The sequence below is a fragment of the Mesoplodon bidens genome, assembly GCF_964165515.1.
Source record: "Mesoplodon bidens genome assembly, chromosome: 13".
Classification (NCBI taxonomy): Eukaryota; Metazoa; Chordata; class Mammalia; order Artiodactyla; family Ziphiidae; genus Mesoplodon; species Mesoplodon bidens.
Genome location: NC_138169.1, coordinates 49,132,571 through 49,156,809, shown reverse-complemented (window position 1 = coordinate 49,156,809; position 24,239 = coordinate 49,132,571). Strand labels below are relative to the sequence as shown.

The following is a 24,239-nucleotide window of genomic DNA, read 5'->3' as shown; positions in this document are numbered from 1 at the left end:
AAAATTCAAATGTATTATCATAAAAAACACACATAACTGATTTCTGTATGTTGATTCTATATTCTGCAACTTTACTGCATTTGTTGATTATTCCCAACAGTTTTTTTTGGTTGAGCCTTTAGAAATTTCTATATATAAACTAATAATATCTCCAAATAATGACAGTTTTGCCTGTTTCTTTCTGATTTAGATGCTTTTTATTTCTTTGTCTTGCCTAATAGCTCCAGTTAGGACTTCCGGTACCACGTTTAAGAAGAGTGGTTAGAGTGGACACTCTTGTCTTGTTCCTGATCTTAAATGAAAAGCTTTCAGTTTTTTGCCATTGAGTAAAATGTTAGCTCTGGTTTTGTCCTATATGGCCTTTATTATGTTGAGGTATGTTCTTTCTATACACTATTTGTTGAGATTTTTTTTTAATTACCATGAAAAGACATATTTTGTCAAATGCTTCTGCATCTGTTGAGATGATCATATGATATTTTTTCTGCTATTCTATTAATATGAGGTATCGCATTTATTGATTTGCATATATTGAACCATCCTTGCATCCCAGGGATAAGTCCCACTTGGTCATGGTGTATAATTCTGTTAATGTGTTGCTGAATTAAGTTTACTAATATTTTCTTGTGAATTTTTGCATCTATATTAATCAGAGATATAGATCTATAGTTTTCTTTTCTTGTAGTATCCTTGTCTGACTTTGGTATCTGGAAAGTTCTTCCACCATGAAATGAGTTTGAAGTGTCCCCACCTCTTCAAATTTTTGGAAGGGTTTAAGATGGATTGGCATTCATTTTTCTTTAGTTGTAGAATCCACCGATCAAGTCTACCATACTGTTTTGATTACTGTAGCCTTGAGGTATAGTCTGAAGTCAGTGAGTGTGATGCGTCCAGCTTTGTCCTTTTTTTCTCAAGATTGCTCTGGCTATTCAGGGTCTTTTGTGGTTCCATATAAATTTTAGGATTATTTGTTCTAGTTCTGTGAAAAATGTCATGTGTGTTTCTATAGGGATTGCATTAAATCTGTAGACTGCTTTGGGTGGTATGGACATTTTAACAATATTAATTTTTCCAATCCATGAATATGGGATATCTTTCTATTTATTTGCATAATCTTTAATTTCCTTCATCATTGTCTCATAGCTTTCAGAGTATAGGTTGTTTGCCTCCTTGGTTAAGTTTATTCCTAGGTATTTTATTCTTTTTGATGCTGTTTTAAATGGAATTGTTTTCTTGCTTTTTCTTTTTGATTGTTCATTATACTGTATAGAAAAGCAACAGATTTCTGTATATTAATCTTGTATCCTGAAACTTTACTGAATTCATTTTATTAGTTCTAATAGTTTTTTGGTGGAAACATTAGAGTTTTCTATATATAATATTATGTCATCTTCAAATAGTGACAATTTCACTTTTGCCTTCCAGTTTGGATGCCTTTTATTTCTTTTTCTTGTCTTATTTGCTGTGCCTTGGACTTCCAATACTAAATATAAGTGGCAAAAGTGGGCATCCTTGTCTTGTTCCTGATTTTAGGGGAAAAGCTTTCAACTCTTGACTGTTGAGTATGATATTAGCTGTGAGTTTGTCATAAACGGCTTTTATTACATTGAGATATGTTCCCTCTTTACCAACTTTGATGAGAGTGTCTCTCATGAATAGATGTTGAATTTTGTCAAATGCTATTTCTGTACGTATTTAGTGAGATGATCATGTGATTTTTATTATTTCTTTACATAATATGGTGTATCACATTGACTGATTTGGGAATACTGAACCATCCTTGTATCCCTGGAATAAATCTCACTTGATCATGATGTATGGTCCTTTTTATATGTTGTTGCATTTGGTTTGCTAATATTTTGTTGGGAATTTTTACCTCTATATTCAACAGTAATATTGGCCTGTAATTTTCTTTTTTGTGGTGTCTTTGTCTTTCTTTGTAATAGGATGATGGTGACCTTATAGAATGAGGTTGGGAGATTTCCTTTCTCTTTAATTTTTTATAATAGTTTGAGAAGGATAGATGTTAACTCTTCTTTAAATATTTGGTAGAATTCACCTGTGAGGTGGACTGGTCCTGGACTTTTATTAGTTGGGATTTTTTTAATTGTTTATTTAATTTCATTACTAGTAATTGATCTATTCAGATTTTCTGTTTCTTCATGATTCAGTCTTGGAAGATTGTACATTTCTAGAAATTTATTCATTTCTTCTAGGTTGTCCATTTGTTGGCATATAGTTGTTTGTAGTAATCTCTTACGATCCTTTGTATATCTGTGGTGTTGTTTGTAACTACTAATCTTTCATTTCCTGTGTTTTTCTCTAAGAGTTTTACAGTGTCCGGTCTTACATTTAGATCTTTAATCCATTTTGAGTTTGTTTGTGTATAATGTTAGGGAGTGTTCTAATTTCCTTCTTTTACATGTCGCTGTCCAGTTTCCCAGCACCACTTATCAAAGAGACTATCTTTTCTCCATTGTATATCCTTGCCTCCTTTGTCATAGATTAGTTGACCATAGGTGTGTGGGTTTATCTCTGGGCTTTCTATCCTGTTCCATTGATCTGTATTTCTGTTTTTGTGCCAGTACCATACTGTCTTGATTACGGTAGCTTTGTAGTATAGTCTGAAGGCAGGGAACCTGATGCCTCCAGTTCTGTTTTTCTTTCTCAAGATTGCTTTGGCTATTCAGGGTCTTTTATGTTTAAATACAAATTTTAAGATTTTTTTCTTATTTTATTTTATTTTATTTTTATTTTTTTTCTTAATTTTCTTATTCTACTTCTGTGAAAAATCCAGTTGGTAATTTGATAGGGATTGCATTGACTCTGTAGATTACCCTGGGTAGTATAGCCATTTTTTAAAATTGGACTATAACTGCTTCACAATACTGTGTTAGTTTCTGTTGTACACCTAAGTTAATCAGCCATATGTCCCAATATCCCCTCCCTCTTGGGTCTCCCTCCCATCCTCCCTAGCCACCCCTCTAGGTCATCGCAAAGCACTGAGCTGATCTCCCTGTGCTATGCGGCCGCTTCCCACTAGATAACTATTTTACATTCGGTCGTGTGTATATGTCAGTGCTACTCTCACTTCGCCCCAGCCTCCCCCTCCCACCCCGTGTCCTCAAGTCCATTCTCTGTGTCTACATCCTTATTCCTGCCCTGCAACTAGGTTCATCAATACTTTTTTTTTTCTAGATTCCATATATATGCATTAGCATACAAAATTTGTTTTTCTCTTTGACTTACTTCACTCTGTATGACAGACCCTAGGTCCATCCACCTCACTACAAATAACTCAATTTCATTTCTTTTTATGGCTGAGTAATATTCCATTGTATATATGAGACACATCTTCTTTATGCATTCATCTGATTATGGACATTTAGGTTGGTTCCATGTCCTGGCTATTATAAATAGTGCTGCAGTGAACATTGTGGTACATATCATTTTGAATTATGGTTTTCTCAGGTTATATGCCCAGTATTGGGATTGTTCGGTCATATGGTAGTTCTATTTTTAGTTTTTTATGGAACCTCCATACTGTTTTCCATAGTGGTTGTATCCATTTACATTCTCACCAAAAGTGCAGGAGGCTTCCCTTTTCACCACACCCTTTCCAGCATTTGTTTTTTCTAGATTTCTTTGACAATGGCCATTCTGACTGGTGTGAGGTAATACCTCATTGTAGTTTTCATTTGCATTTCTCTAATAATTACTGATGTTGAGCATCTTTTCATGTGCCACTTGGCCGTCTGCATGTCTTCCTTGGTGAAATATCTATTTAGGTCTTCCACCCATTTTTTAAATGGACTGTTTGTTTTTTTGATATTGAGCTCCATGAAATGTTTGTATATTTTGGAGATTCATCCTTTGTTGTTTCATTTGCAAATATTTTCTCCCATCCTAAAGGTTGTCTTGTTGTCTAGTGTATGGTTCCTTTGCTGTGCAAAAGTTTTTAAGTTTAGCTAGGTCCCATTTGTTTATTTTTGTTTTTATTTCCTTTACTCTAGTAGGTGGGTCAAAAAAATCTTGCTGTGGTATATGTCAAAAAGTGTTTTTCGTATGTTTTCCTCCAAGAGTTTTATAGTGTTAACCTTACATTTAAGTCTTTAATCCATTTTGAGTTTATGTTTGTGTATGGTGTTAGGGAGTATTCTGATTTCATTCTTTTACATGTAGCTGACCAGTTTTCCCAGCACCACTTATTGAACAGGATATCTTTTCTCCATTGTATGTTCTAGCCTCCTTTGTCATAATGGGCATTCTATCTTGCATCATTGATCTATATTTCTGTTTTTATACCAGTACCATACTGTCTTGATTACTGTAGCTTTGTGGTATAGTTTGAAATAGGGGAGCCTGATTCCTACAACTCTGTTTTTCTTTCTCAAGATTGCTTTGGCTATTCGGGGTCTTTTGTGTTTCCATACAAATTGTAAAATTTTTTGTTCTAATTCTGTGAAGAATGTCATTGGTAGATTGATAGGGATTGCATTGAATCTGTAGATTGCTTTCAGTAGTATAGTCATTATCACAATATTGCTTCTTCGAATCCAAGAACATGGTATATTTCTCCATCTGATTATGTCATCTTTGATTTCTCTCATCAGTGTTTTATAGTTTTCTGAGTACAGGTCTTTTGCCTCCTTAGGTAGGTTTGTTCCTAGGTATTTTATTATTTTTGTTGCAATGGTAAAGGGTAGTGTTCCCTTAATTTCTCTTTCTGATTTTTCATTGTTGGTGTATAGGAATGCCAGAGATTTCTGTGAATTAATTTTGTATCCTGTAACCTTACCAAATTCATTGATTAGTTCTAGTAGGGTTCTGGTGGCATATTTAAGATTTTCTATGTATAGTATCATGTCATCTGCAAACAGTTACAGTTTTACTTCTTTTCCAATTTGTATTTCTTTTTCTTCTGTGATTGCTGTGGCTAGGAGTTCCAGAACTATGTTGAATAAAAGGTTTGAGAGTGAACATCATTGTCTTGCTCCTGCTCTTAGTGGAAATGCTTTCAGTTTTTCACCATTGAGTATGATGCTAGCTGTGGGTTTGTCATACATGGCCTTTGTTATGTTGAGGTAGGTTCCCTCTATGCCCATTTTCTGGAGAGTTTTTATCATAAATCGGTGTTGAATTTTGTCAAAAGTTTTTTCTGCATCTATTGAGATTATCATATGGTTTTTATTCCTTAATTTGATCATGTGGTGTACCATGATTGATTTGTGTATATTGAAGAATCCTTGCATCCCTGGGATAAATCCCACTTGATCATGGTGTATGATCCTTTTAATGTGTTGTTGGATTCTGTTTGCTAGTATTTTGTTCAGGATTTTTGCCTCTATGTTCATCAGTGATATTGGTCTATAATTTTCTTTTTTTGTGATGTCTTTTTTTGGTTTTGGTATCAGAGTGATGATGGCTTCGTAGAATGAATTTGGGAGTGTTTCTCCCTCTGCAATTGAGAAGGATGGGTGTTAGCTCTTCTCTAAATGTTTGATAGAATTCACCTGTGAAGTCATCTGGTCCTGGACTTTTGTTTGTTGGAAGATTTTTAATTATGGTTTCAATTTCATTACTTGAGATAGATAGGTATGATTATATTTTCTAATTATTCCTGGTTCAGTCTTGGAAAATTGTACCTTTCCAAGAATTTGTCCATTTCTTTGTGGTTGTCCATTTTATTGGCATATAGTGGCTTGTAGTAGTCTCTTATAATCCTTTGTATTTCTTCAGTGTCAGTTGTGATTTCTCCTTTTTCATTTCTCATTTTATTGATTTGCATCATCTCCCTTTTTTTCTTGATGAGGCTGGCTAAGGGTTTATCAATTTTGTTTACCTTCTCAAGGAACCAGCTTTTAGTTTTATTAATCTTTGCTATTGTTTTCTTCATTTCTATTTCATTTTTTTAGCTCTGACCTTTATGATTTCTTTCCTTCTACTGACTTTGGGTTTCCTTTGTTCTTCTTTCTTTAGTTGTTTTAAGTGTATGGTTAGATTGTTTATTTGAGACTATTCTTGTTTCTTGAAGTGAGATTGAATTGTTATAAACTTCCCTCTTAGAACTGCTTTTGCTATATGCCATAGGTTTTGGGTCATCATGTTTTCATTGTCATTTGTTTCTATGTAGTTTTTTTTTTCTTCTTTGATTTCTTCAGTGATTTCTTGGTTCTTTAGTAGTGTACTGTTTAGCCTCCATGTATTTGTGTTTTTTACAGTTTTTTTTCCTTCAGTTGATTCCCAATTTCATAGCATTGTGCCCAGAAAAGATGCTTGATACGATTTCAATTTTCTTAAATTTTCTGAGGCTTAATTTGTGACCCAAGATGTGATCTATCCTGGAGAATGTTCTGTGTGCACATGAGAAGAAAGTGGATTCTGCCACTTTTGGGTATAATGTTCTATAAATATTAATTAAATCTATCTGGTCTATTGTGTCAGTAAAGCTTTCCTTATTTATTTCTCTTTGGATGATCTGTCCATTGGTGAAAGTGAGGTGTTAAAATCCCCTACTATGATTGTGTTACTGTCAATTTCCCCTTTTATGGCTGTTAGCATTTGCCTTATGTATTGAGGTGCTCCTATGTTGGGTGCATAAATAGTTACAATTGATATATCTTCTTGGATTGATCCCTTGATCATTATGTAGTGTCCATCTTTGTCTCTTGTAATAGTCTTTATTTTAAAGTCTATTTTGTCTGATATGAGAATTGCTACTCCAGCTTTCTTTTGATTTCCATTTGCATGGAATATCATTTTCCATCCCCTCATTTTTAGTCTGTATGTGTCCCTGGGTCTGAAATGGGTCTCTTGTAGACAGCATATATACGGGCCTTGTTTTTGTATCCATTCAACCAGTCTATGTCTTTTAGTTGGAGCATTTAGTCCATTTACATTTAAGGTAATTATTGATATGTATGTTCCTATTACCATTTCTTAATTGTTTTTGGTTTGCTATTGTAGGTCTTTTCCTTCTCCTGTGTTTCCCACATAGAGAAGTTCCTTTAGCATTTGTTGTAAAGCTGGTTTGTGGTACTGAATTCTCTTAGATTTTGATTGTCTGTAAAGGTTTTAATTTCTCTGTTGAATCTGAATGAGATCCTTGCTGGGTAATCTTGGTTGTAGGTTTTTCCCTTTCATCATTTTAAATATGTCCTGCCAGTCCCTTCTGGCTTGCAGAGTTTCTCCTGAAAGATCAGCTGTTAACCTTATGGGGATTCCCTTGTATGTTATTTGTTGTTTTCCCTTGCTGCTTTTAATATTTTTTCTTTGTATTTAATTTTTGATAGTTTGATTAATGTGTCTTGGCGTGTTTCTCCTTGTATTTATCCTGTATGGGACTCTATGCACTTCCTGGACTTGACTGACAATTTCCTTTCCCATATTAGGGAGGTTCTTCAACTATCATCTCTTCAAAGGTTTTCTCAGTCCCTTTCTTTTTCTTTTCTTCTGGGACCCCTATAATTCTAATGTTGGTGTGTTTAATGTTTTCCCAGAGGTCTCTAAGACTTTCCTCAATTCTTCTCATTCTTTTTCTTTATTCTGTTCTGCAGTAGTTATTTCCACCATTCTGTCTTCCACCTCACTTATCCATTCTGCTGCCTCAGTTATTCTGCTATTGATTCCTTCTAGAGAATTTTCAATTTCATTTATTGTGTTGTTCATCATTGTTTGTTTGCTCTTTAGTTCTTCTAGGTCCTTGTTAAAGGTTTCTTGTATTTTCTTCATTCGGTTTCCAAGATTTTGGATCACCTTTACTATCATTACTCTGAATTTTGTTTCAGGTAGACTGCCTATTTCCTCTTCATTTGTTTGGTCTGGTGGATTTTTACCTTGCTCCTTCATCTGCTGTGTGTTTCTCTGTCTTCATTGCTCCCAAAGTCTACTGCCTCAATTTTGGGATGATTCATTGTCTATTCAGGTATTCCACAGATGCAGGGTACATCAAGTTCATTGTGGAGATTTAATCTGCTGTTCCTGAGGCTGCTGGGAGAATTTCCCTTTCTCTTCTTTGTTTGCACAGCTCCTGTGGTTCAGCTTTGGATTTGGCCCTGCCTTTGTGTGTAGGTTGCCTGAGGGCGTCTGTTCTTCACTCAGACAGGGCAGGGTTAAAGTAGCAGCTGATTAGTGTGCTCTGGCTCACTCAGGCCAGGGGGAGGGAGGGGTACGGAATGTGGGCCGAGCCTGTGGCAGCAGAGGCCAATGTGACATTGCACCAGCCTGAGGCACACCGTGTTTTTCCCAGGGAAGTTGTCCCTGGATCATGGGATTGTGGCAGTGGCGGGCTGCACAGACTCCCCAGAGAGGAGGTGTGGATAGTGACCTGTTCTTGCACACAGGGTTCTTGGTGGCTGCAGCAGTGCCTTAGCATTTCATGCCCATCTCTGGTGTTCGCGCTTATAGCTGTGGCTTGCACCTGTCTCTTGAGGTCGTTTAGGTGGTGTTCTGTATCCCCTCTCCTCGTGCACCCCCAAAACAATGGTCTCTTGCCTCTTAGGCAGGTACGGATTTTTTCTGGATTTTGTTCTGGCTAGCTCTGGTGCACTAGCCCCCTTCAGGCTGTCTTCACACAGCCAACCCCAGTCCTCTCCCTGAGATCTGACCTCAGAAGCCCAAGCCTCAGTTCCCAGCCCCTGCCCGCCCTAGCATGTGAGCAAACAAGCCTCTTGGGCTAGTCAGTGTTGGTCAGCAGTGATCCTCTTTGCGGGAATCTCTCCGCTTTGTCCTCTGCACCCCTGTTGCTGTGCTCTCCTCCATGCTCTGAAGCTTCCCCACTGCCACCTCCTGTATCCATCAGTGAAGGGGCTTCCTAGTGTGTGGAAACTTTTCCTCCTTCACAGCTCCCTCCCAGAGGTGCAGGTCCCATCCCTATTCTTTGGCCTCTGTTTTTTCTTTTTTCTTTTGCTCTACCCAGGTACATGGGGAGTTTCTTGCCTTTTGGGAAGTCTGAGGTCTTCTGCCAGCATTCAGTAGGTGTTCTGTAGGAGTTGTTCCACATGTAGCTGTATTTCTGATGTATTTGTGGGGAGGAAGGTGATCTCCACATCTTACTCTTCCGCCATGTTGAAGGTCTCTCTTGGAGAAGTATTTAAAGGAAAATTTTATAATATATATGACTTTGTGTGTTTGTGTGTGTGTGTGTGTATACACTAATAAGTCAAAATCTGGCTCTAAGACAAAGGCTTTGGAACATAAACAATTTACAACGTAATGAAGGGAACATTTCATCAGAAAGTCACAACTGTCTAGAAACTATGAACCCCAATATCATAACCTTAAAATTAATAAATAAATAATAGCAAAATTACAACAAGAAACTGACATATGCACAATCATAGCCTTAGACCTTTAACACACTTCTCTCAGAAACTGATGGATAGAAAAGAAAAATCCTTTGGATTTGAAAAAGTAATTAAAAATTAATCTGGCTATATCTAAACCCTGCCCCAGCTATCTGATAATACACATTCTCTCAGACATATTGACCATCTAAACAAGTGGTGACAACCAAAGAATTAATATACTGGTAGCATTTTGTTCAGGAATATTTATAATTAATGAGGATGAAAACACTACACATTAAGTTTGAGTGATGGAATTAGGTGGTATTTTGACACGCACATTACAAAAAAATAGAAAATTAATGAGGCACTCATTTAACTCAAGAAGTTAGAAACATATAAGAGAAAATGTGGCATATAGAAGAAAATAAATGGAGAAATTAAATAGAAAACAAAGACACAATAGAGAAGATCAATAAAATCAAAAGCAGAATCTTTGAAAGGACTTTAAAAATATCTGGCAAAATGAACTAAGAGAAAGGAAGCATAAAAAATAATAAAATATTTATAACTTTATTCAAGTATATTTGAAAATTTAGAGATATAAGACTGTTTTACAAAAATATAATTGACCAATATTGACTCAAAAAGGAATAGATATTCCAATTGATTAAACTGAATCAGTATTATAAAAATCTACCCATTATTAAAAAATCATATCCACATGGTTTTACAGATGAGTTTTACCAGAATTTCAAGGACTAGAAAATCTTCATTTAGACAAACAGATCTAAAAGAGAGGAAAGAAAAAGAAATAGAAAACACCCAAGGACAGGATGCTACTGTCATCCTATCATCAAGAATAGTATTAGAAAAGCAAATTATATTGCAATCACTTGTGAATATAAATGTAACTCATTAGCACATTGAGTCTAGTTGTGTATATCTGCTATAACCCAGGCCCTATGCTTGATGCTTTATATACATTAGCTAATTTAGCCGAGATGCTGAAGAATAATGCCTATTTTTTTCACCACTTGGCATAAAAGTACAAAAATACTATCAACAAAATACCTCTTAAACACCTGATCAAAATATAAAATGAAAATGAACCTGCAACCAAAGTAAGTTTCCAAGTGGCTCATGTATTAGGCAAGCCAGAAAAATCACTTCACTTACTGATGGTGAATTTATTAAGTTGTGTTGGACTGTAGCAGCTGAAGAAATATGTCCAGAGAAAATAAACTTCTTTGACTATTAGTAGTATAACAAAAACAGTGCTTTTGAGGTTGAAGAAATTGAGATATTGGCAATATCAATAGTCAGTTAAGAACAAGGCAACTGATTTTAAGTTGTTTCCCCTGTCTTTTAATAAATTGAGATGTTTCTGCTACTGTTCTTTTGTTGTTTATTTGAGGAATCAATGATGAGTTTGAAGTGACAGAAGAATTAGCATCTATGAATAGTATGAGTAGAGCAACTTTAGCTAAGTGTGTTTTCAAAATTAAGGAAAAAACTAATTCAGTACAACCTGAAGTGGCATCTTCTAAGATGTATGAAGCAAAAAGAGGCTTATTTGTATAAAATTACAAAATTTCCTTTTACATAAGGCATATGGTTATTCCTTGAACTATTCATCGGCAGATACAATGTGGAAAACGTTTGAATCAAGTGTTATTGAAGCAGTAATATCAGCTTTAAACTCATTGGTCCTCATCTATTTAAGTGTTACCAGTTCTGTGAAATTTTTTCAGAAATAGAATCTGAATATCCTAATTTCTCCACCACACAACAGTTTGATAGGTTAGTGGTAAAGTTTTATTGCATTTTTTTTCAGCTCAGGGCTAAGATTGAAATTTTTCTGAGCAAGAAGAACTGCCCTCAAGCTTTATTATTAAATGTCTTTAGGAATTAGCATTTGCCACAGAATTGACAATGTTTCTTGATGAATTCAATCTAAATACAAGGCAAAACAGTGCTTATATGTGAAGCTTATGCTGTGGTAAAGCCATTTTGCTGATTACCAATATTGTTTTAATCACAATTAATGGTTAGCTGCTTGATAAACATGCCATACTGTCAGAATTTTAAAAAAGAAATTAAAATTCCATTCCCACACAATTTTGTAGTGGATATATTTACTGAACACATACTACAGGCTCAGCAATGTTTTTATGGACCTTGATGCAAGTACAAAATAACTTGCCATATTTCAAAATCCTTTTCCTTGTTCAATTGAAGAGCTTCCAGCTTCACCTTCAATTGGAAGTAATTAATTTGCATTCATTGACATGCTAAAAGGCACATATCGAGAGAAGAATCTAAGAGAATACTATAAATTATTTCCAAGTGATGAATATGCTCAATTAAAATCATATTCTTGTGGACTGATATCAGTATTTGGAAAAATCTATCTTCCACTAAGCCATTTTCATAGGTGAAACAGAGAAAATCTCTGTACGGATCCAATTTAAGCAAAGAACACTTACAATTGATTTTGATGACAAGCAACACTAATACTCAATAGTAGACCTGTACTACAAAATATATTTTATTCTCTTCGCTACAATTGTAAATGTGGTTGCTTTCTTGATTTCTCTTTCTCATAGTTCATTATTAGTATATAAAACACAATAGATATTTTTTTCACAATAGATTTTTGTATATTCATTTTTATCCTGCAATTTTACTGAATTTGTTTTTTAGCTCTAACAGGTTTTGGTGAGTCTTTAGAATTTTCTGTACATAATATGTCATCTTCATATAGTGACAGTTAATTTTTCCTTTCCAGTTTGAATGATTTTATTTCTTTTTCTTGCCTAATTGCTCTGGTTAGGAACTCCAATACCATGTTGAATAAAAGTGGTGAGAGGATGCATCCTTGTCTTATTCCTGAAAAGAGGAAAAGTTTTCAGCTTTTCACCATTGATGTTAGTTGGGGCTTGTCATATACGGCCTTTATTATGTTGAGGCACATTCCCTCCATACCCATGACAGTTTTTTTCATAAATCAATGTTGAATTTTGTCAAATGCTTTTTCTTCATCTATTAATTTGACCATATGATTTTTATCCTTTATTTTGTTAACATGGTATATCACATTGATTGATTGATTGATTTGCAGATGTTGAAACATCCTTGCATTGCTAGAGTAACTCATACTTGATCATAATATGTTATCCTCTTAATGTATCATTGACTTCAGCTTGCTAATATTTTGTTGAGGATACTTTCATCTAAGTTCATCAGAAATATTGGCCTGTAATTTTCTTTGCTTGTGGTGTCTTTGTCTGGTTTTCTATCTAAGCATACTATTACAGAAAATCATCAAATCACAAATGAAGAGAGAAGGAGAAGAAGAAAGGACAGAGGAATTACAAAACATCCAAAAAACAATTAACAAAATGGCCATAAGTACATACCTATCAATAATTCCTTCAAATACAAATGGACTAAATTCTCTCATCAACTGACATAGAGTGGCTGAATGGATTAAAAAAACAAGACCCATCTAGATACTGCCTACAAGAGACTCACTTCAGATGTAAGGACACACACAGACTGAAAGTGAAGGGACTGAAAAAGATACTCCATGCAAATGGAAACCAAATAAAGCTGGGATATTTATAATTACATCAGACAAAATAGACTTTAAGACAAAGAAAGTCTTTACATAATGATACAGGAGTCAGTACAACAAGATGATATAACATTTGTAAATATGTATGCACCCAACATAAGAACACCTTAATATATAAATCAAGCATTAACATACCTAAAGGGAGAAATAGACAGCAGTACAATAATAGTAGGAGACTTTAATATCCCACTTACATCAATGGATAAATCTCCAGACAAAATCAGTAAGGAAACATCAGCCTTAAATGACATGTTAGATCATTGACTTAATGGATATATATGGAATACTCCATCTCAAGTGCACATGGAACATTCTTTAGAATAGATCATATATTTATTAGACCACAAAACAAGTCTTAATAAATTTAAGATTGAAATCATATCAAGGATCTTTTTTGACCACAATGTTATGAAACTAGAAATCAATTACAAGAAAAATACTAGAAAATTGACAAATATGTGGAGATTAAGCCACATGCTAACAACCAATGGGTCAAAGAGTAAATCAAAAGGGATATCAGAAAATACCCTCAAGACTAGTGAAAATGAAAATACAACATACCAAAGCTTATGGGATACAGCAAAAGCAATTCTAATAGGGAAGTCCGTAGTGATATATGCCTACATCAAGAAACAAGAAAGATCTCAAATAAACAACTCTACTTTACACCTCAAGGAACTAGAAAAAGAACAAATTAAGCTCAAAGTTAGCAGAAGGAAGGAAATAACAAAGATCAGAGTGCAAATAAATGAAAAAGAGATGAAAAAGACAACAGATGAAAATAAGAGCTATTCTTTTGGAAAGATAAAACTGGCAAACTTTTAGCTAGATTCATTAAGAAAAAAGAGTGGACTCAAATAAATGAAGTCAGAAATGAAAGAGGATATCACAGAACTACAAAGGATGATAACATACTATGAACAATTACATGCCAACAAATAGGACAACTGAGAACAAATGGATAAACTTCTTATAAACACAACCTACTAAGACTGAATCATCAAGACCTAGAAAATCTGAGTAGACCAATTACTGGTAAGGCAATCACATCAGTAATCAAAAATCTTCCAATGAAACAAAAGTCTAGGAGCACACATTTTCACTGATGAAGTCTATCAAACAGTCAATGAAGAATGAATACCAATCCTTCTCAAACTCTTCCAAAAAACAGAAGAGATGGAAACACTTCCAAACTCATTTTTATGAGGCCAGCATTACCCCAATACCACATAAGACTCATCATGATCTCAGCTGCCCAAGCTGATAATTAGAGGACCTGGTTTCAAAGAATAATGCAAGAAGTATGTTAAGTAGAAACTGCAAGCATTTCACCAGTGTTTCTGGTATTGTTTTTGTTTGGTTCATAGACTGATGGCCACTTATGAAAGATGCCAGGAGTCTGAGGAAATCACCACTACCCAACCAGAAGAATTATCAGTGCATGTGATTAACCAGGATCAAATTGAAGCTTTAGCAAAGGAGGAACAAAGAGACGCCACTTCAGTATAATCTTGTATTAAGCCCAGACATCTTTGGGACATTGGGCCTTTTTCAAGCCTCTTGGATGGTTTTAAATAGAAATAAATTCTGGCTTTAAAGAAAAGTACCCCTGAACTGTATCCCCACTTGGCTCCAGCCAGCACTCTATGCAGCTCACTCCTGCTTGTCTCCACATCTTTGTTTTCTATTCCTAAAGGGTGCATTTGTCTTCCCCTATCCAACTACTGATATTTCTCCTGAGCTAGGCCACAGTGGTACAGGAAGAAAAACCAGTAACCCTGTGTGGCCTTGGGAAAGCCAGTGAACCTGTCTGTAACTCAGTTTTTCCAATTATAAAATGGGACAAGTTATCCTGCTCTGCTGTCCCACCAGACTGCAGAGAGACTCCAAAAAGGGACAGTGTGACTTTCTAGCAAGGAGACAGGTGCTGGGAGGCAGTGTCCTGCTCACCCTCCCACCATTGCAGTCCTCTCTGCCCGCCTTCTTCTGAGCCCCCACAGCTCTCACCTGTACTACCAATTTTGTTCTTCATTAAACAAGGTCCCCATTAAACATTATTTATATATATATATATATATATATAATTATTTTTTTAAATCGGGGTATAGTTGCTTTACACTGTTGTGTTAGTTTATGTTGTACAACGAAGTGAATCAGCTATATGTATACATATATCCCCTCCCTCTTGGACCTCCCTCCCACCCCGCCGCCATCCCACACATTTAGGTCATCACAGAGCACTGAGCTGAGCTCCCTGCACTATACAGCAGGTTCCTACCCCCTATCCGTTTTACAAAAATTTAAAATTTCTTTACACTAACAATGAAATATCAGAATGGGAATGTAATCAAACAATCCCTTTTAAAGTCACATTAAAAAAAAATACTTAGGAATAAACCTCATCAAGGAAGTGAAAGAACTACAAAACAATAAAGGAAATTAAAGATGATTCAAAGAAATGGAAAGATATTCTGTGCTCCTGGATTGGAAGAATTAATATTGTTAAAAGGGCAGTACTACCCAAAGCAATCTACAGATTTAATGCTATCCTAATCAAATTACCCATGACATTTTTCACAGAACTAGAACAAATTATCCTAAAATTTATATGGAACCATAAAAGACCCAGAATTGCCAAAGCAATCCTGGGGGAAAAGAACAAAGCAGGAGGCATAACCCTCCCAGACTTCAGACAATACTACAAAGCTACAGTAATCAAAACATTGTGGTACTGGCACAAAAACAGACATACAGGTATCAATGGAACAGAATAAAGAGCCCAGAAAAAACCCTCACACCTGTGGTCAATTAATCCATGACAAAGGAGGCAAGAATATAAAATGGGAAAAAAGACAATCTCTTCAGCAAGTGGTGCTAGGAAAGTTGGACAGCTGCATGTAAATCAGTGAAGTTAGAACACCGTCACACCATGCACAAAAATAAACTCAAAATGGCTTAAAGACTTAAACATAAGATATGACACTATAAAACTCCTAGAAGAGATCATAGGCAAAACATTCTCTTACATAAATTGTACCAATGTTTTCTTAGGTCAGTCTCCCAAGGCAATAGAAATAAGAACAAATAAACAAATGGGACCTAATCAAACTTACAAGCTTTTGCACAGAAAGGAAACCATAAACAAAATGAAGAGACAAACTATGGAATGGGAGAAAATATTTGCAAATGATATGACTGACAAGGACCTAATTTCCAAAATATACAAACAGCTCATACAACTCAACAACAAAAAAACAAACAACCCAATCGAAAAATGGGCAGAAAACCTAAGTAGACATTTCTCCAAAGAAGACATACAGATGGCCAATAGGCACATGAAAAGATCCTCAACATTGCTAATTATTAGAAAAATGCAAATCAAAACTACAGTGAGATGGGCTTCCCTGGTGGCACAGTGGTTGAGAATCTGCCTGCTAATGCAGGGGACACGGGTTCAAGCCCTGGTCTGGGAAGATCCCACATGCCACGGAGCAACTAGGCCTGTGAGCCACAACTACTGAGCCTGCGCGTCTGGAGCCTGTGCTCCACAACAAGAGAGGCCACGATAGTGAGAGGCCCGTGCACTGCGATGAAGAGTGGCCCCCACTTGCCACAACTAGAGAAAGCTCTCGCACAGAAATGAAGACCCAACACAGCCCTAAATAAATAAATTTAAAAAAAAAAACTACAGTGAGATACCACCTCATACTAGTCAGAATGGCCATCATTAAAAAGTCTACAAATAACCAAATGCTGGAGAGGGTGTGGAGAAAAGGGAACCCTCCTACACTGTTGGTGGGAATGTAAATGGTACAGCCACTATGGAGAACAGTATGGAGTTTCCTTAAAAAAACTAAATATAGAGTTACCATACGACCTAGCAGTTCCACTCCTGGACATATATCTGTAGAAAACTCTAACTCAAAAAGATACATGCACCTCCCAGTGTTCATAGAAGCACTATTTACAATGGCGAAACAACCTAAATGTCCATCTACAAATGAATGGATAAAGAAGATGTGGTATATATAGGTATACAATGGAATATTAGCCAGAAATAATGAAATAATGCCATTTGCAGCGACATGGATGGACCTAGAGATTATCATACTAAGTGAAGTCAGAAAAAGAAAGACAACTGCCATATATCACTTGTATGTGGAATCTAAAATGCGATACAAATCAACATATCTATGAAACAAAAACAGACTAGTGTTTGCCAAGGGGAAGGGGGGAATAAGGGAGGGAAGAGATGGGAGCTTGGGATTAGCAGAGGCAAACTATTATATATAGGATGGATAAACAACAAGGTCCTACTGTATAGCACAGGGAACTATATTCAATATTCTGTGACAAGCTATGATGGAAAAGAATATGGAAAAGAATATATATATATATAAACTGAGTCAGTTTGCTTTACAGAAGAGATTAACACAACATTGTCAATCAACTATACTTCAACAAAATTAAAAAATTTTATATACCTATATACATATATGTGTGTACATTATATATATATATAAAGCCTCCCTCACCATCTTCCCAGAGCACTGAGCAGGAGCTCTGGGAAGGGCCACATTGGGATCCAAGGGACTTTGGCTATTTCTTTCTCACCTCCCTAAATTGTAAGGCCTCTCTACTGCAACCCTAAACCAAACAAGTCATTTACATATGGCATAAGACCAGATTTTTTGGGGTCTTTAACAAAGACTTTATTTGAAGGCATAACAGTAAAATCTAAAAGAAATTTCTAATAGGATGTGTTTATATTTTATCCTGAATCAGACATGTTTGAATACCCCCCTACCATATGATCCAACAATTCCACTTCTGGGTATTTATCCAAAGGAAATGAAAACACTAACCTGAAAAGATAGCTGCAGCCCCATGTTCATCACAGCATTATTTACAATAGCCAAGACATGGAAGCAATTGTCCACTGATAGATGGGTGGATCAAGAAAATGTAATTTTATATATATATAAAATTATATATATAATTATGGATACATATAATTATATATAATTATATATTATATAACCATAATTACATATATAATTATACATATAATTTTATAATATATATAATATATAAAATTATATATATAAAATTATAAATACACACACACACAATGGAATTTGATTTAGTCATAAAAAGAAAAGGAAATCTTGCCATTTGTGACAACATGAATGGACCTTGAGGGCATTATGCTAAGTGAAATAACTCAGAGAAAGACAAATACTGTTTGATCTCAATTCATGCAGAATTGGGAAAAAAAACATGAAAACAAACTCATAGATATAGAGAACATATTGGTGGCTGGATGAGTGAGTGAAATGGGTGAAGATCATCAAAAGGGACAAACTTCCACTTATAAGTTAGTCATGAGGATGTCGTGTATAGCATGGTGACGACAGTTACTAACACTGTGTTGTATTGATATATTTGAAAGTTGCTAAGAGAGTAGATCTTAAAAGTTCTCATCAGAAGAAAAAAAAGTTTGTAACAATGTGTGATGATGGATGTTAACTAGACTTATTGTGGTGATCATTTAGCATTATATACAAATATTGAATCATTATATTGTACACCTGAAATAATATAATGTTATATGTCAATTATATCTCAATAAAAAAAGTAAATTCTCACAAAACTTTTTAACTATGAGTACCTAAATGCCTCTTGACCTGTAATGATTAAAATATTTACTATCTGGCCCATCATGCTTAAAAGCATGAATCTGAAAATATCACTCACTTATTTAAAATTGTTAGATAAATTGCCAGTTATCCAAATATTTCAGAGTGCATGACTTGGGAGTAGAGGTTGTAGGTAAAGGAGGGGAAGTAGGAGAAGGTTGCATGCAGTTAGGACGGTTTTATGTCCAACTCAACACTCATTGTAACATTTAGTGGGAAAACATTATTTAGGCAATAGACAGTAACTATTATTCTCGTTTTCAGCAACAATTCACATGGAAAGTACTGTTATAACCAATACTTATTTTTCCACAATTTCAGATGATAACTTTCATAGCAATACTAATATTCCCATATATTAGAGGTAACTTTACTTGAATAAGTTACACTAAATCTACTATTTTCTATGTCTAACTAGTTTTCATTTAACCATAATTGGGTATTATCAATGACATCACTCATTCTCCGTTTCTTGAGTGTTAGCTATAGAAAGTACCTGGCATTTCTCATTCATTTGTTACACAAATATTTATTGAGCCTTATTTTATGCCATGCACCACCACAGCTACCTAGAACAATGTGGTAAGACACAAAGGGTGCCTGCCTTCATGGGTCTTGCATTCTTCCTCATTATATATAATAAAAATGGTTATCAAAGTTTTTAAAAAACACAACAAAACTTTGTCCAGGGGTTTCTATTATCTGTGAATAATTGACACCAAAATAGGACCACAAAGGTAAATCTAATTAAAACAGGGGCCAAAAATGCACCATAAATAGGGGGAAAGTATTCAATTGATATTTAATTTAAAAAATAAAGAATTATGGATCTATATTTTCATTTAATTAGAATTTGCTTATAATTTAATTGTCTCCCCAAACCTTAAAAAATAAATCAAGGGTTGATTTTAGTGGGTCTTAATTTTTCTAACAACATTGTATGTTGGCACGAAATATCTTTTATTTCTTATTCAGCTTTTCAGAATGAACATTAAGAAGGTCTGCATCATTTGGGTTAAAAGTAAGTACAGTTGACCCTTGAACAATGTGGGTTTGAACTATGTGGATCCTCTTACACGGATTTTTTTTTTCAATAGCAAATACTACAGTCCTACACTATTTGCAGTTGACTGAATCCACACAGGTGGAGGAACCAGAGATACAGAGGGCAGACTCAAAGTTACACAGAGATTTTCAACCATGGCAGAGGGTGGACGCCTCTAACCCTCACCTGTTCAAGGGTCAGCTGTACTTATATAAAATTGACCTTGTCAATTTTCCTGAATATGTGCCTTAATACTAGATATTCAAATCATTTTCTCTTGAAGCATCTAGTGGGTCATCTTCCTTGCTCGTTTTCTTATTAACTGGTTCTGCTCTTCCAGAACCATACTTTTCAGTGGTCTTGTCTGTGATTTGATCAGGTCTGCAAGAATACTTTTCTCGACTTCTTTAAATTCAGCAACTTCATAAAATTTGAAATTTTGCTTTATAGCAAAATTTGCATTTTAATTACATTATATTGTTTGAGTTAAGCCAAACCAGTCAAGTATGACATTGACTCAATGAGGCAGAAATGAAAACTAGTGACAAACAGGGAAGGACTGTTTGAGCAGTCACTAGTTAAATTATTCATTTGTGAATATTTTAATTTTTTTTATGCTTCACTATCCAACCTCATAACTTTGATGATCTGAATAATCAACATTCAGCAAAAAGAATTTCTTGTACTTTTCATTTATATTCTCAACCCTGATCCTGTAGATCTAAAAGAAACCACGATAATGAAGTTAACTTTCTTCCAGAACAAAAAGTAGCAGAGCTGTGAATGGCTTCTCAATTACTGAGCTATCTAGAGTTTGCCTATATTAATAAAAATCTGAAAGAAAGTGAAAGCCGTGTCTCAGTTTGGAGGTGTAGACCTTTGAGACAGAGGTGGAGAATAATCCATAAACTGCAATATTAGAATAAAATCACAACCTCTCTCACCCCAAAAAGAACCGGAGCCCTCGCCCCACCCTTTCTCAATTCCAGTGCAAGATACTAGTCAGCAACTTGTCAGGACAGCAAAACCATCACAAAATGTTACACCTTCTAATGAAATAATGACAATCAGCCAACCAGACACTAGGTATCTACATAACTGAGAGGAAAATTCTTTCAATTTTCTTTCATAAAGATTTGTACTAGGTAGAGAACAGACTTGCGGTTGCCAATGGGGGAGGGAGGTGGGGGAGGGATGGATTGGAAGTTTGGGATTAGCAGATGCAAACTATTATATATAGAATAGATAAACGACAAGGTCCTACTGTATAGCAAAGAGAACTGTATTCAATATCCTGTGATAAACCATAATGGAAAAGAATATGAAAAAGAATATATATATATGTGCATATGTATATACATATATATATAAATGAATCACTTCTCTGTACAGCAGAAGTTAACACAACATTGTAGATCACCTATACTTCAAATAAATAAATATATAGATAAATAAGATTTGTACTAGGATTCTTGAATGTAAAGGAAAGAAGTAAAATTTAAAGTTGGTTCATTCAGAGACCCAAACTCCTATTATGTCATGATGCTTTCTTAATCCACTCAGAATTTCCCAAACAGTTGCTGTTAATGATTTGCTTGTTCGGTATTCCTGTTTGCAAGTGTAACATCCCTGCATCTCTCCCTTTCGGCTTGTTATATCTGTGTCATGATTTTGTGAACAGGAGAACAAATGGCAGCCAACTCCTGCTAGAAAATCAAAGCTTTGAAAAGGCCATGGCAGAAGTGGAGTTAAGTTTCTCTCAGATGTCAGAGTTTGAGTGCTACTCCTGTCTCTGTCCTAATTAAATTCCAAGTGAAGTTACTTCCCTCTTATGGGACATCTGCCTCCTAGCTGACAGAAGACCTTCTCTCCCTTTGGGAGAGAGGGTGTAAGGGGATGGATCTTGACCTGTCTCCATTATGCCTCAAGAAGAACTAGAAGGATAAAATAACAACCTTCATTTTAGTTCATGAAATGAATTACTACTATCTGAAAATTTATAACATGTTTAGGAAAAAATCTGTTAAAATACTTTCAAGTTATAGAATCACTACAGTTTTGGAGCATGCCTTTAGTTATGTGCTTAGTAATATTTTTTCAAGGATTTTAAATTTATTACTGCAAATTTAATAACTATAGCAATTGCTTAATGAAAGGTAAGAACTATAAAAATGAATGCTTAGGTATATAATAAATACCTAATATAATAATCTAAGAGTAATCATACAAAGAATCTTAACACAAATGCTTGAAGTTTTAAATCACATAATAAATTATTTTTCAGTAAAAATTTACAAAAATGTCATCAAAAAGCAGACCTATATGATTTAGTTAAATATATGTGAGGAAAAAGTGTTGACACATGAGTGTTTTGTGCAAATAAATATTGTTAAATAGGTATTTAACAATACCTAAAGCAGTATTCCAAGTCTAGTTTCTTTGTGGTATGGTTTGTACTAATCATATACTTACAATACACTTCAAAAGCAAACTTCAGTCTAATATATTCACATTTTTAAATACTAATCAACCTGGTGGAAAAAGCAGTGGCCTGAAATGAAAAAAATATGCAATCCACGTCCCTATTGTGCCACTTAAAAGTCATGGACCTCTAAACGTGTCATTGAACCCCTGCAGTCCTCAGTTTCCTCTGTTCTAAATTGAAAGGTTTGTAATCTAGGGTCATTAGCCTCACCATGTAGGCTCTTTTCATTTCTGAATTGGTGGGGTCCAACTTATTTGTTATCAAATGTAGCAAATAAAAAATGTGATTCCCATTATTTTCTACTACTCCAGAGAAGCTTCTACTTGTGGAAGGTGGACTTAACATTGAATTTTCCAAAAAGCACATGTTAAGAGAATTTCTTCACTGTCTTTCTACAATCAGAAGTGACCGCCAGAGGCTGGACCAGGAGTCTAAGAAAATCCAGCCACTCTTTTCCCATCGTGTTGCTCTTCCATCTTTCTGAGAGCAGATGTATTTGATTAAGGGTATCAGTAGCTTCTCACGAAAGAATAGGTGAATTAAATCAACACATTTCTTTAGTGCTCATGTTCAAGATACTAGAAGAAAAATTGTCCATGTCTAATTTGTGCTGATTTTTTCTAGGACCCACTGATCTCAGCATGAAGAGGCAGTTGGCAACCAGCTCAGGATCCTCCAGCAGTTCGAGCTCCAGACCCCAGCTGAGTCCAACTGAAATCAATGCAGTGAGACAGCTGGTTGCAGGATATCGGGAATCCGCTGCATTTTTATTGCGTTCCGCAGATGAACTGGAGAATCTTATTTTACAACAGAACTGAGTCCAGCAACAATCCTCTTCACTGAGGTTTAAATTTGCAGTTTCCACTAATGACGTTTTGATTTCTCAGCAGAGATGCGTCTGGTCTTACTGCACAGTCTTAAGAGAAATATTTCCATTATGCCACATTGTCCTTGATCCATAAAGTGATGTGTTTAGGTGCTTCAAAGGAACTCTGGCCTCTGAAGTACTTGAGATACTTTAATGTGTCCAGCCTACTGTTTTTTGTTTCAGTGTGCCATCATAAATACCTGGGGCAAAAAAAAAAAAGGCTGTATATTCCTAATTCAAGGATAAAACAGAAGAATCTTGTGGTATAAAAAGTAGTTCAAGATCCAACTGAAATATTAGTGGAATTTGCTACTGACTTACTGGACTGAAAGCTGCAGTATCTGGCAAAAAAAAAAAAAAGCCAAAATTTCTCATTGCTGTAGGATATAACAATGAAAAGGATCTTGTATTTTAAAAAAAATATGTAATTTTTATAAAAAGAAAACTTGTTTTTTCATTCAGAATTGTCATTTTTACTTTGGTAACTTTTTCATAGGTCCTAAAAGAAAACTGTTTTGAGAAACTACTGTAAGTACCTTTTCCACCTCCCTTTGCCTTCTCCTCTTTCCAAATTCTTTCTACAAAAATAACACTTGATGCTGGGGAAAAAAATACCCTTGCCTACGTTCTTTAAATCGTCGCATCAGGAACTACTTCCAAGAGAAGCCTGCGTTTCTGCACTCATGTTGGTCTCAAGCATCCCACTCACCATTGCAGCTTTACCATAGCGGTTTTCACCACAGAATTTTTTAATATTGAAAAAGACATATCATTGAAAAAAAAAATGACACCTTGATTTCTTACAGCTGCTCTCCCCAGATTGCCGCTGCTGTCTTATGGGCATCCCTCTAGCAGCCATTGGATGTCGATGACTGAATGTTAAAGAGGTTGCAAGTGACAATCTGAAAATTTGCACTCTTGTGTGTAGTTTTCTTTTCTCTCTTTCAGAAATAGTTCCCAAAAAGACCATTACCTCTCCTGATATGATTTGTATAATTTACAGTTGTAGGTAAAAATGACGTAAAGAACTCTCAGTGGATGCAGCTGCAATCTACAATGAACTGTCCCCTCCTCTTCCCCATATTTTGCCCTTCTTCCTTATTTTATGGTGTTGAATACACATGAATGGTGTTTTCTTTGTGCACTGAGGCAAGCCTATTTTTTAAATATTTAGGGAGGAGTACATCAGTTTACGCTTCTTGTACAATTTTTCTCTGT

General features: G+C 35.2%; 1 protein-coding gene across 5 annotated transcripts in view; it reads left to right on the top strand.

The window, feature by feature from the left end:
- NOL4 (nucleolar protein 4) overlaps positions 1–22,971 on the top strand; it is a gene marked incomplete at both ends in the record, with an annotated part of 387,673 nt that extends 364,702 nt beyond the window's left edge. For all 5 annotated transcript variants that reach the window (XM_081253362.1, XM_081253361.1, XM_081253359.1 and 2 more), the window contains one exon: positions 22,778–22,971. In XM_081253362.1, the coding sequence (XP_081109488.1) occupies positions 22,778–22,971 (194 nt within the window). The remainder of the gene's footprint in view (positions 1–22,777) is intronic.
- Between the last annotated feature and the right edge of the window lie 1,268 nt (positions 22,972–24,239).